Raw genomic sequence first — 14,692 nt, 5'->3', positions numbered from 1 at the left:
TCAGCTCGGTGGCTCAGCCTGTAATCCTGCGCCTTGGGAGGCTGAGGTGAGTGAATTGCCTGAGCCTGCGGGTTCGAGACCCGCCTGGGCAACTTGGTAAGACCTCATCTCTACAATAAATCAAAAATTAGCCGGGTGTGGTAGCGCACGCCTGTAGTTCCAGCTACTTGGAAGGCTGAGGTGGAAGGATTGCCGGAGCCCAGTAGGTTGAGGCTGCAGTGACCAGGAGCGGCCACTGCACTCCAGACTGGGCGACAGAGTGAGACTCCAACTCAAAAAAAAAAAAAAAGCTAGATCAAGTAGCTTTTTATTACTTGCAAGTTAAGGTCTTAACTAATTAAATGATCAGAAAGATTTAGAAGACATAGAAATCATATTAAAATATTAAACTTTCATAAAAATAGATGCTTTGAAAAGCAAAGCATTGGGCTGGGCGTGGTGGCTCATGCCTATAATCCCAGCAATTTGGGAGGGTGAGGTGAGAGGATTGCCTGGGCCCATGTGTTCGAGACCAGTCCAGGCAAATTGGTGAGACCTCCTCTCTACAATAAATCAAAAAATTAGTCGGGCATGGTGGCGTGTGCCTGTAGTTCCAGCTACTTGGAAGGCTGAGGCAGAAGGATTACCTGAGCCCACCCAGCAGGTTGAGGTTGCAGTGGCCGTGAGCATGGCACTGCACTCCAGCCTGGTGACAGAGTGAGACTCCAACTCAAAAAAAAAAAAAAAAGAAGCAAAGCATCATTGTCATTTTAATATTTATTAATATTAACCTTTCTGAAAGATCCATGATGGAGGTGTGAAAGTGTTTACAGATCGGAACTATCTCTCGTCGTTCAACCTCAGTAAGCTCCAGTGTTTCTAAGAATTTCACAGCTACAAGTTCAAGAGCATCTTCAGGCCATGGCTAAAAATAAGAAAAAGAAAGCATCTTGAAATTGAATAAGTTATATGACTTCCTATGGGAGAAAAAAAATTCTGTCATCAAGGATGGAGTAAGTAGAAGACAACTGTGGGATATTTAACAGAGTATTTTTCTATTTATCTGCTACCTATTAGATATTTAGATATCTAAAATATCTAATAAATATTTTTATGGATTAAAATTAAAGATAATACAGTATAAAAAAGGATCAATGATATTTTACATATCAAAGATATATTATACTGCTTTCCCAGCTCTACCACTTGGATGTCTAGTAGGCATCCCAGATTTATCATGACAGTGGTAGAAGCTGATAGTTGCTCACTCAATGTCAATGAGCCATTTCTTCCTTAGGACTCCAATTTTATTCTAGGTATCAATATAACCAGCTAAAAGGTTACATTTCCTAGACTCCATTGCAATTCAGAAATGGCCAATGACATATAAGCACTTGTTAGATGCGGAAGTCAGAGAAAACTCTTTAGAGGATTACGTAGAGCTAGTATGCGTCCTTTTTGCTCTACTTTCATTCTTCTACTTCTTGCTTGGATCATAATAATGAACACTGGAACTTCAGCAACCACCTTAGACCATAAATTTACCTTGAGAATGAAAATCACATGCTAAGGAGAGTAAAACAGAAAGAACTTGGGATCCTGATGACTTTGTTAAGCCATAAAAGCCCCACTCTGCTTACCTTCAGATTGTTTCCAGATGAAAGAGAGAGAGAGAAAAAAAAAAAAGCTATGTATTTAATTTGGGTTTCTGTTACTAGCAGACTGTCACCATTTCTGTTACAATATCCAAAGCTGAACTTTTGATTTTCTTCTCCACAATTTGCTTCTTATCCAGTCTTCTCCATGTTAGGGAAATGATTCTTCTGTTTTTCCTGGAATATGCCAAGCATGCTTCTGCTTCTGGGCCTTTGGATTTGCTCTTCCCTCTGACTAGAACCCTCTTCCCTCAGAACTTCATATGGCTTACTCCCCCATCTAAGCTCAAATGACAACATATCAGTGAGGTTTTCCAGAGCACTCTTGCTAAAACAGCATTCTCTTCGTCATTACTCTGTTCCTTATACTGAGTTTTCTTCTTAGTACTTACCAATACCTGGCATGTTATGTATTCATTTGCTTATTGTCAGTCTATCCCCACCCCTCAACTAAAATGTAAAATCTATGAAAGTAAGGACTTTATTTTTCTTACTGATGTATCTTTGGTGCCCCAAACAGTATTTTCCAAAATATATCTGTAATATTTACTCAATTAAATAATTTATTTTAAATGAGTAATCTTTATTTGCTCATTCAAGTATTTTCCAGATTTCCTGTCATTGAGTTTCAACAAGAAGCTTGTAATTTTTTTTCCTTGATAGTAGACAATACGGATTTTAAGACCAATTTTTGTTATTGTTGTAGAGTTCTGTATCTGGTAAAATTCAAACTTTTTGTATCAAGCATCCCATTAGTAAAAAAAGGTTTGAGCACATACTGCCAGTATATGCGTTTTTACTAATAGATTATATTCATGCAATCTAATTGTACCAGTATATATTTTACACCCAAAAGAGACTTCTAAAGATTTATTATAAAGATCAGTCAAATTTTGTAGTGTCAATTAAATATAATTTACAAATCATAAAAAACATTACAGAGGCTTATCTTTGCATTCTAGACTTCACTTTTAAATATCTTGCTAATCATGCAGGTTTAGTATTATGTGTATTTATGTATTAGTTTAGTATTTATGACTAAGTGGCAGAAAACAATCTTACTGTGTCTTCAATAAAAAGGGGGATGTATAATCTTACAGAGTGATGCCCAGAAATAGGGTATTTTCAGGGTTACTTAATTTAGAAGCTCAACCATGTTATCAAGGATCCAGGTTCTACCTTTTTGCTTCACCATTCTCACTGCACTTTATTTTATCCTTGGGCTCGTTCCATCATGGTGATAAAATGACTGCTGCAGCTAAGGGTATTACATCCTAAGCAACAAGGCTGAGAGACTATAAAAGGCCCTTTTCCTACTATGTAACTTTTTCTAGTGGAAAAACTTTTCCCTCAAAGCTCCCAAGAGACTTCAACTCAGGACCCACCGGCAAGGAATGGTTCCTGCATAGGTTCAGGCATAAAACAGTCACTAGGGAGAGAAATGAGACTTAGACCAACCATGATCCAATCCCTCTAATGCACAGCTACATGAAGGGTAATTTCCCAAGCAAAATCAGAATTCTGTCATCAAGAATGGAGTAAATAGAAGATGGCTATGGGATAGGTAAGAGATAGTATCTCTCATACCATCATAAGATAATAGTGCAAGCCAGGCTCGGTGCCTCAGCCTGTAATCCTGCGCCTTTGGGAGGCTGAGGTGAGTGGATTGCCTGAGCCTGCGAGTTCAAGATCCGCCTGGGCAGCAAGACCTCATCTCTACAATAAATCAAAAAACCAGCCAGGCGTGGTAGCACATGTCTGTAATTCCGGCTACTTGGAAGGCTGAGGCGGAAGGATCGCCGGAGCCCAGTAGGTCGAGGCTGTGGTGGCCGGGAGTGGCCACTGCACTCCAGTCTGGGCGACAGAGTGAGACTCCATCTCAAAAAAAAAAAAAAAAAGATAATAGTGCAAGGAATTATATATCCTGGGGATAAGATTTATTGTTTAAACAGTTTATATAAATCCATATTCCATTTTCTGCTTCTTGCCAGATCTTGTTAGAAAGTCCTTGCTTTTGCCTCATGATGGGCTGACACAGAGCTCAAGCTAGTTCATGCTAGTCTGTGCCATTATTTTACCAACCACTTTTTGCTTGCTTTGTATCTTTAATTTTCAGTTAATTGCAGGAATCTCTCAGGGTACCTTGCATACTACCTATGACACATGGCCATCTGTCATACAAACTAAGTTTATATTTCATACAAAACCATTCCAACAATTGCAACATTCTTGAATTGTTTTGGCACCTCTAGTAAGCATACACCCTACTTTGTAGACTAGAGAGCAATCCAAAACAGTTCATGCCTTTCTGACTGTGTGACACATAGTGGTTTACACTTATTTTCTATGCTTCTTAGACTCAGGACCCAAACAATGCCATCAGATCCTCTAACACAGGTTCTATCTCTTCAATGCTTCACTTAAAATCTTTATTCCTCTCTGCTATCCACTAATCTCTCTTATCTATTCACAATTCCCAGTTTCCTCTTTTTCTAGTTTCCCCCAACGGATGTGACTCATTTATAATAGAATTGAAAGTCTAATGGTAATGAGAAACACATCCAGAAGTAGTAAAATTATACTTACAAGATTTCACAGAAGATTTATAGTTGGCAGGTTTGGTTTATTTGTTTGTTTGGCTTTTGACTAGTTAATGAAAACAATATCAAGATATGTCTTACATAAAGCAAAAGTGTTTCACATAGCTTTTATTGTTGTATGAACACTAAAACACCCACTAAGTGAAATATATGTGTAAGCCTCAAAAAAAGCAGAATTAGTTTTTCAAACACGCAATTGATAATAAATAGGTAAAAGAGAGTAAAACAAACTAGTATCAGAAATTATTATTATTATTTTGGGGTTGGAGTCTCACTCTGTCACCCAGGTTGGAGTGCCATGGCACACTCACGGCTACTCCAGCGTCAATCTGCTGGGCTCGGTGATCCTTCCGCTTCAGCCTTCCAAGTGGCCGGAACTACCACACCTGGCTAATTTTTTATTTATTGTAGAGATGAGGTCTCACCAAGTTGCCCAAGCTGGTCTCAAACCTGCGGGCTCAGGCAATCCACTCACCTCGACCTCCCAAATTGCGGGGATTACAGGCTGAGCAACTGAACCCAGTCAGAAATTAATTTTTAAAGGAAATTATCCAGGTTCAATGTATAGTCTACATTTTATTGGGCATAAGACAATTAAATAGAAGGTACCAAGAGCTACTGTTCTCAAAAGTATAGATACTTAATGGTCTTATACAGGCAACAACAATTTGTCTAAAGTTTAAGTGAGGCAGAGACTTTCATCATTTCTTGCCAGCATGACTGAAATTGTTGCCCAGTTGATCTTCCTGTCTCTTGTTCTGCCCTACTACAATTCATTTACCACACAGTCTCCAAATGTTTTGAGTTTTTTTCCTAAAATACAGATGAGCTAAAAATACATTAATATCACTGTGATATCTTTGGTATAAAACCAAGTTTCTAGGAATACCTTATAAATCCCTTTATATATAACTAGCATCCACCTAAAGCTCCAACTTGACTCCTGCTACCCTCATTGCCAGTCATCTATACCAAACTATCTGCACTGGCCCACATGAGTCATGCTCTCCCTACCCTTCTACCGTAGCACATACTATCCTCTATTAATTGTTAATTTTATGCGTCAACTTGACTGGATCCTGAGTTGCCCAGATATTTGGTCAAGTATTCTGGGTGCTTTTGTGAGGGTGATTTTGCATGAGTGTAACATTTCAACTGATAGGCTAAATAAAGCAGACCAGCCTCCCTAATGTCAGTGATTCTCACCCAATCAGTTAAAGGCCTAAATAGAACAAAAATGCTGACCCTCCCCCAAATAAGAGAAAATTGCTCCTGTCTGGCTGCCTTCAAGCTGAAACATTGTATTTTTCCTGCCTTCAGACTTGAACTGAATTGGCTCTTCCTGAGTCTTAAGTCTGTTGGTCTTCCGACTGAAACTATACCATTGGCTATCCTGGTCTTCGGCTGTCAACAACAGATCTTGGCACTTGTCAGGCTTCATAATCATGTGAGCCAATTCCTCAAAATAAATTTCTTTACATATAAATTTCCTATTGGTTTCTATAGAACTAATTTATCTTCATACTTCAGAAATACACTGTCTCATATGTATCCCTTTTACACACCAACATTATGGCTTTTTGATATAATTATGACTACTGGCTGTTTTTTCTGTCTTCCAGTCTAGAGTGTAAGCTCCTTGTAGGGATCAGTCTTATCATTCCCTGGTGCTGAAAATGATGCCTGCCATCATAGTAGGTGATCAAAAAACACTTGCTGAATGAATCTTCATGAAGATTAAAGAAGATTTCAGTAAAAGAGTTGACTGCCCCTTCCCCCAAAAACTACAAACCTGAAACCAGTCAATGGTACAGCAGTTGATGAGAGATGGGAACTGTCTCAAGCGATTTCGAAAGGCGTCTCCAATGGGGCTAAAGGCCACTACAATGTGAAGGTTCTCTTTGCAGCGATTCACAAAGAAAGCAAAAAGGGCTAAGGGACTGAGTTCACCGTGTTTATTGCCAGCCTGAGCTACTGGGCGAACACCCTAGGGAACACAGAAAATAAAAACCTCATAAATAAAAATAGATAAGCTGGTAATGAGATTAGTAGATATTAGAATATGAAGTCATTTCATTCCTCTCTCTAAATTTTTGTAAAATGTTTGTTTTATAGCAATAAAAGAGTTTTGATAGTTTGTCCTCCTCCAACTCCATAATTCTATAATTTAAAAATAAATGTCTGCCAAGAATTTACCTTATAAAGATAATTCCAAAAGTTCACCAAGATATATATATAGGAATATAATTCAACATTGTTTTTAAGAGAAAAAAATGTAAACAACTAAAGTGTCCATCAGTAAGGAACTAGTTAGGAACATAAAACATCTACATATTGGCATTTTATACAAATGTTTAAAATAATAAGGTGGCAGCTCATGCCTTTCACCCCAACTACTTGGGAGGCTGAGGTGGGAAGAACACCAAGCCCAAAAGTTTGATGCTGCAGTGAGTTATGATCATGCCACTGCAGTCTAGCCTGGACCACAAAGCTGCAAGATCCCATTTCTAAAATAAAAACAAAATAAAAAAGTGTATTATGCGCTATGAGAAGATCATCAAGATAAAATAAATGGAAAGGAAAGATATGTAACAGTATGTGGAATAAGATTCCCTTTGTCAATTTTTTTAAAATATAGAGGTGTATAAAATATGCAAATATAAAATAGAAATAGTAAAGCAATAGAAAAGTTTACTAAAGAGTGATAAAAAGAAATAATAACTAAAAATAGAAAAAAATGATAGCTAAAGCACGCAAGAAAGCCTAGCAAACCTTAGGAAATTCCACTCCATAATGGTGACTATTCCTTGAACAGGAGTATGGAGGATAAATTTCTATAGATCATCATTGTCAGTAGCTTTGGCCATGTCCCTGACATATTCCAGATAAAGGCAAAGAACTTGGTTGGTTTGTTTGTTTGTTTTCCTTTTCTCTTTCCTCACTCTAGGCCCTGAACAAGTAATGCACCATTTACTAAGGGCTTTCTAGTGTCTGACGTTACATAAGGGCTTTATTCTGTTTGATTCTCAGCCCTCACAACAACCCTATATAGGAAGAACTTTGTTTTTTTGTTTTTGTTTTTCTTTAAGTTGGAGTCTCACTCCTTCGCCCAGGCTGGAATGCAGTAGCATGCATGCTCACGGCCACCCCAGCATCAACCGCTGGGCTCTGGAGATCCTCCCGCCTCAGTCTTCCAAGTAGCTGGAACTACAGGCATGCACTACCACACCCGGCTATTTTGAATTTATTGTAGAGACGAGGTCTCACCAAGTTTCCCGGGCTGGTCTCGAACATGCAGGCTCAGGCAATCCACTTGCCTCGGCCTCCCAAAGTGCTGGGATTATAGGCTGAGCCACCGAGCCTGGCCCAGAACTTTTATCTGTGTTTCCATTCCATAGAAGAGAAAAGTGGAGTATTTGAACAAGGTGAATTTATGTTACTCCAGATGCTATCACTGGAGGCTGGGAATGAAACATCCAGGTGTAAGCGATATATTTTGTGGGCAAACGTAGTCATCATAATGAAAAATAGGGAAACTACTAGCAAAGATCTTGTGTGGGAGTGTCTTAGAAGTAGAGGTCAAGCTGGGCACGGTGGCTCATGCCTATAATCCCAGCACTTTGGGGTGGAGGTGAGAGAATTGCCTGAGCCCATAGATTTGAAACCAGCCTGGATAACTTGGCAAGACCTCGTCTCTACAATAAATCAAAAACTTAGCTGGGCTTGGTGATGCAGGCCTGTGGTTCCAGCTACTTGGTAATCTGAGGCGAAAGGATCACCTGGGCTGAGGGTTGAGGCTGCAGTGTTCATGAGCATGCCACTGCACTACAGCCTGGGCAACAGAGTAAGACTCCAACTCAAAAAAAAAAAGTAGAAGGCAAAGAATATGACATCTGAGAGTAGAGAGCACTTCACAATTGTATTTTTTGTCAATTAAATCACAAAGTATGATTTTCAGATATATTAGAACTATAAAATAAGCAGTTTTGTTAAGACTTTTGAAAAATTTACCAACGAGTGGTAAACCATAAAGGCTAAGAAAGTAACATTAAAGTCATGTTTTCTTACATCTATGTAACTCTAAGAAATGACTTTTAAAATCTCTAATCACTGTTAAATCATACTAAGTAATATTAAACAAGTAAAACAAACTGCCATCATCATGAAGACAGAAATTATAAAAATTTTTGCCTCATAACTATGGTAGAAGCAATTTAAATTTACCAAAACAATGATGTCTTAAACCAATATACTTAAAATTTTTAATTACCAAAATCATCGCACAAGTTGTATTTTTTCTGAAGAGCAGAGAAAGGGCTTCAAAATAATAAAGTTTCTGTGCCAAAAGCATTTACCTCCATCACTTCTTGTTTTTCATCTGCTGCAAAGATGTTAGGCACTTCTCCAGTATTGAGCACACTGTCAATATCCTCTAGAAAAGCTTCCTCTTTAATCTGAGTGTCTGTTATTAGAAAGACTGTCTTCTGGCCCTTCACGCCCACATTCCTTAACAGAACCTTAAAATAAACATGTACTTGTAAGCAGAATGTGGAGGACATCTCTTCGTTTTGCTTTCTCTCTCTTTCCCCTTCCTTTGATAATAGCATCTTGATTTTTAGGGAAGTATCTCTTACCAGTTCTGGTGGGTCTTCATTGCTCCCATCCCCTGGGTGGGTGACTCAAATTGGTCAGTATCCCCAAGTCCCTAGACATCATTGATTCAGAGGCATGTGATTTAAGCAGGGCCTAATCATAGTCTTACTTCAGGAACTGAGATGGACTTGGAAACAGAAGGAATCCTGAGATATAAGGGCCAGTAACCTACACTACTTAGAGTCACTGTTGCCTCATGGAATAAGCTTGCTGGAGAAGAAAGCCAAATAGAGGCGAGTAGTGCCAGGAGATAGAAAGAGTAATTCCTGAGTATATAATTTGAAACCCTAAATTCAGCCGTGTCAAAAGCCTATCTACCTCTAGACACTTCAGTCTTATAAACTAATAACTCCTTCTTTTGCTTAAACTAGTTTGAGTTGGGGTTTTTTGGAGGTCAATGGCAACCAGAATTTCCAACTAATATAAAGATATGGGCTCAGCAGTGTGCTGGAGCTGACTCATATAGGCTTGTTAGAACTGATTGTTAAAATTTTAGGAACTTGTGAGAAGGTTGAAAAACATAGCCAGGATTAAAAATTAAATTATACAAACTTATAATAATATAGAAATACATGTATATTAGAAAGAAAAATAACAGGCCGGGTTTGGTGGCTTAGCCCGTAATCCCAGCACTTTGGGAGGCCAAGGCAAGAGGATTGCCTGAGCCCACGGGTTCGAGACCTGCCCGGGCAACTTGGCGAGACCTCATCTCTACAATAAATCAAAAGAAAAAGACAAGAAAAGAAAGAAAAATAACAAATACTTAAATCTCATAATGTTCTGTCCTATTTTCTTTTCTTTTCTTTTTTTTTTTTTTTTGAGTTAGAGTCTCACTGTCACCCAGACTGGAGTGCAGTGGCATGCTCACAGTCACTGCAGCCTCGACCTGCTGGACTCAGGTGATCCTTCTGCTTCAGTCTTTCAAGTAGCTGGAACTACAGGTATGTGCCACCATGCCCGGCTGATTATTTGATTTATTATAGAGACGAGGTCTCATCATGTTGCTCAGGTTGGTCTTGAAACCCTGAGCTCAGGTAATCCTCTCGTCTCCACCTCCCAAGGTGCTGGGATCACAGGTATCAGTCACTGTGCCTGGCTACTATTTTATTATATTTACTATTATCTCTGCTCTATAAATTATTTAAATCTATTGTATCTATACAGTAAATTATTATGTAATAGTGTTCTATTCACATTTCTTTTCATCTCTGTTTTCAGTGACATCATGTTGGTAGCTTTGTATCAGCCATGGTGGGAGTTTTTAAACCACAAAAACTGACAAATGCTACAATTCAGAGGTCCTCCTCATGCCCAGCCCTGAAGAGCTGATTGCTAAACATTTGTCAACATACAACTGGATATAGTTTACTGTGAAAATAGTATTATAATTTCTGCAAGTGAGTTTGAAAAATAAACTTCTATCTCTATTATAAAAGTATATATTTTAAATTATTAAATATTAACTATAATTAATATTTTCATCCATAAAATAAATGGTGAGTTTTCATATTGTACAACTATGTCCTTTTCTCATTAAAGCCATCTTCTAATATAGGCTGTTTTGTTCCTAGAAATAATTTTCTGTCATCAAAACTAGGAATTCTAGTTTTTAAAGTAGTATTATATCTAATTATGTCAGTTTTATAATTATTAATATTACATCAAAATAAATTAAAATAACTTAATGTAAACAAATATATTTAACTTATTGGCATGAGCATCACTGTATTTAAAAGTCATCTTCAAACATACAGTGTATAAAACTGTTTCCAAACAGAAAAAGAGAGTTAACATTTTCAAAATACGAATTATGCACCAGGAATATTACCAAGAACATTACATACATTTATAATTTAACCACAATAATCTATTAAATAGGGATATTATCCAAATTTTACAAATGAAGAATATAGGAAGTGACATCAGCAAGATGACAGACTAGGAAGCTTCAAGACCTCATTCTCCCATGGAGACACCAAATTAGCAATATACAAAACAAAATTACCTTTGTAAGAACTCTAGAAACTAGTTAGGGACCCCCCTCGGGTTCCCTCCCACTCTGGGAGCTTTTCTGTCCTCTCAATAAATCCTGCTTTCTAAAATAAAAATAAAAATAAAAAAATAAAGAAACTAATTAGGTGGCTGCAGTACCAGAAGAGAGCATGAACAAAAGAAGGGACTGTTCCTAGAAAGGTAAGAGAGTATCTAGCATTTTTCTCATTCTAGTAGTGTGGTGAGATCCAGAGAATACTATCCAAATCCTGGCTTCTTTCTCAGAACAGGAGGAACAGAGTTGAACTTGAATCTAGCATTCTAGTTTGTCTGGGGACTGTCTCACTTGGCTTGGGGCACTGACAGAACAATGGCCTAGTTTGTATACCAGGTTGGAGGACACAGAAACAGTGTCCTGGTGGGTTAGAGCAGCAGAGACTGCAAGACACGGTGGGGGGGGGGGGAAGGATGATATTAGGATAGAGGAATACAAAAGAAACAAAGCAAACAAAACAAAAGCTCCTGAGAAAAATACAGAGAATTAAGACAGCCAAAAGCACTTATACATATAAGAATAAAAGCACACACACAATCCCACAGAAGATCCATTCTCAGAAAAGGTCTGAGAGGTCTCAGAACCTCTAGCTGGGTTGATTGGTAAAGGTCTTTCTTCCCCTGAACAAGACAAGTCATAAAGATCGGAAGAGGTAGCTATTTTTCAAATGGTCAAATCTCAACAAAAGAGTCCAAGGGATGCCAAGAAATAGGAAAACATGACCCAATAAAAGAAACAAAAGAAGCTCCAGAAACCAACCATGAAGAAATGTAGATCTATGAACTGACCAACAAAGAATTTAAAATCACTACTTTAAGGATGCTCAATGAGCTAAAAGAGAACAAAGACAAATAAGCAAATCAAAAAAACAATGCATGAACAAAATGAGAATATTAACATAGAGATAGAAACTGTAAAATACAACAAAATAGAAATTCTGAAAAATTCTTTATTTTTAAATTTTTTATTTTAAAGATGTGGAATACAATTCAAGGTTAGGCATACAAATGTTCATTATGCAGGTACCCTTGTTGATGAGGTGTGCCCCCCTCCCCCAGCAGATTCCCACTACTGCCGATCTGAAAAATTCTTTAGAGGGGTTCAACATTAAGCTTGATCAGATAGAATAAAGAGGCAACTAACTTGAAAACATATAATTGGAAAGTATTGAGTCAAAAAAGCAAAAATAAAAAATAATAAAGAAAAGCGAAGTGAGCCTAAGAGACTTATCAGATACCATCAAATGGACCAATATATACATTACAGGAATCCCAGAACGATAAGAGGGAGAGAGAAAGAAGCGCAGAGCTTATTTGAAGAAATAATGCCTGAAAACTTCCCAAATATGAGGAAGGAAATGGATATAAAAATTCAATTTTATGGAAGCTCGATGAATTTAAACTAGGATGGACTCATAGACCCACACTGAGAAACATTATAATCAAATTGTCAAAAGTAAAATGCAAAGAGGAAATCTTAAAAGAAGAAAGAGAAAAGCAACTTGTCATTTGCAAGGGAGCTTCCACAAGATTATCAATAAATCTGGTCACGCGAACACAAGGGTGGAAATGGCAGATGCTAGACACTGCTGGGGTGGGAGGGAGGGAAATAGGGGGAGGTACATGGCAACACGCTGGGTACCAGGTCCACTACTAGGGGGAGAGGACGAGCTACAAGCTCAAACTTCACCAGCACACAACTTACTTATGTACTAAATCTTCATCTGTACCTCACAACTCTAAAATAAAATAAAATATAAAAACAAATAAATTAAAAAAAAAAAAAAGATTATCAGTGAAATTTTTTTTTTTTTACTAGAAGCTTTACAGACTAGAAGGAAATGGGATGATATAGTCAAAGTGCTAAAAGAAGAAAAAACGGTTAACCAAGAATATTGTATCTGGCAAAACTTCTCTTCAAAATGAAGGTGGAATTAAAACTTTTCCAGATAAAGGAGGAATTTAATTACCATTAGATTTCCCCTGCAAGAAATACTAGAGGGGGTCCTTCAAGTTGAAACAAAAACAATATAAAGCCAAACAAAAGAATGAAGTTCTCCAGTAAGGATGAATGTATGAAGAAATACAGAACCTTGTACTATTGCAGTTTTGGTGCATAAATTTACTTTTCATTTTAAAAGACAAAAGCATACACACAAAAAACTCCTATAAATCTATGTTAATGGGTATACAATATATAAAGATACAATCTGTGACACCAATAACAAAATGAGGAAGGGATTAAGCTGCAAAGGAATAAACTTTTTACATGCAATTGAAGTTAGGTTGTTATAAGTTTAAAACAAATTGTTAGCTTTATGTAATAGGAATGGTAGCGACAAAAAGTATAGAATATGCACCCAAAAAATGAGAAGGGAATTAAAGTATGTCACTGTAAATAAAAATTAACAAAATACAAAGGAAGGCAATAAGAGAAGAAATGAGGAACCAAGAAGCCACAAGACACACAGAAAATAAGTATCAAAATAGCAATAATAAATCCTTCCCTATCAGCAATTACTTTATATGTAAAAGGGTTAAACTCTCCAATCAAGAGATACAGAGTAGTTGAAGTCTAAAAGACAAGATCCACAATATGCTGCCTGCAAGAGATTCACTTTAGATCAAAGAAAACATATAAGCTGTAAGAGTAAGGATGGAAAAAGATATTCTAAGCAAATGGCAACTAAAAAAAAGCTGGGGTGGCTAAACTAATATCTGATAAAACAGACTTGAAGTCAAAAAATGTCATTATTAATGAAAAAAGGGTCAACTCACCAGGAAGATATAATAATTACAGTTGATCCTCGAACAATCCAAGTTTGAACTGTGAGGGTTCTCTTATTCCTGGAATTTCTTCTATCTCTGCCATCCCTGAAACAAGATCAACCTCTTCTTTTCCTCCCCCTTCTCACCCTACTCAATGTGAAGACAATGAGGATGAAGACCTTTATGATGATTCATTTCCACTTAATGAATAGTAAATATATTTTCTTTTCCCTATGATTTTCTTAATAACATTTTCTTTTCTTTAGCTTACTTTATTGTAATAATACAGTATATAATACATGTAGCACTAAAAAATACATGCTGACTGTTTATATTGTCAGTAAGTCTTCTGGTTAACAGTAAGCTATTAGTAAGTATATTGTCAGTAAGGCTTCTGGTTAACAGTAAGCTATTAGTAGTTACATTTTGGGGAGTCAAAAGTTATACATAGATTTTTCAGTTGCATGGGAATTAGCGTCCCAATTCTTGCATTGTTCAAGGCTCAACTGTATGAATATTTATTCACCAAACCACTGACTTCCTAAATATACAAAGCAAACTTTGACAGAGTTGAAGAAAGAAATGGACAACAACACAATACAATAGTCCCTCCTTATCAAAGGGGGATACATTCCAAGACTTCCAGTGGATGCCTGAAATTGTGGATAGTACTGAACTCTATATGCTATGCTTTTTTCTTATACATATCTATGATAAAGCTTAATTTATAAATTAGGCACAGTAAGACATTAACAACAATAACTAATAGCAAAATAGAACAATTATAACAACAAATTGTTAAAAAAATTATGTGAATGGGATCTCTTTCTCCCTCTCATAACTAGTAGAGAGCAGAGGTGGTTGTAATAAAATCAGATAAAACAGACTTTAAGTCAAAAACTTTCACAAGATAAAAAAGGACACTGTATATGCCCGAGCCCGTGGGTTCGAGACCCGCCTGGGCAGGCGAGACCTCATCTCTACAATAAA

General features: G+C 37.1%; 1 protein-coding gene across 1 annotated transcript in view; it reads right to left on the bottom strand.

Annotated features, from left to right (window-relative positions):
* Positions 1-14,692, bottom strand: part of DNAH12 (dynein axonemal heavy chain 12) — a 97,074-nt gene that overhangs the window by 62,405 nt on the left and 19,977 nt on the right. Inside the window, exons 9-11 of the mRNA XM_008071746.1 lie at positions 8,590-8,751; positions 6,027-6,221; positions 771-904 (exon numbers count right to left, since the gene is read on the bottom strand). Coding sequence (XP_008069937.1) covers positions 771-904; positions 6,027-6,221; positions 8,590-8,751 — 491 coding nt within the window. The remainder of the gene's footprint in view (positions 1-770; positions 905-6,026; positions 6,222-8,589; positions 8,752-14,692) is intronic.

Source organism: Carlito syrichta, unplaced genomic scaffold (genome assembly GCF_000164805.1).
Source record: "Carlito syrichta isolate Samal-C Ts95f unplaced genomic scaffold, Tarsius_syrichta-2.0.1 Scaffold314704, whole genome shotgun sequence".
NCBI classification, from domain to species: domain Eukaryota; kingdom Metazoa; phylum Chordata; class Mammalia; order Primates; family Tarsiidae; genus Carlito; species Carlito syrichta.
This window is presented reverse-complemented; position numbering and strand designations above follow the sequence as displayed.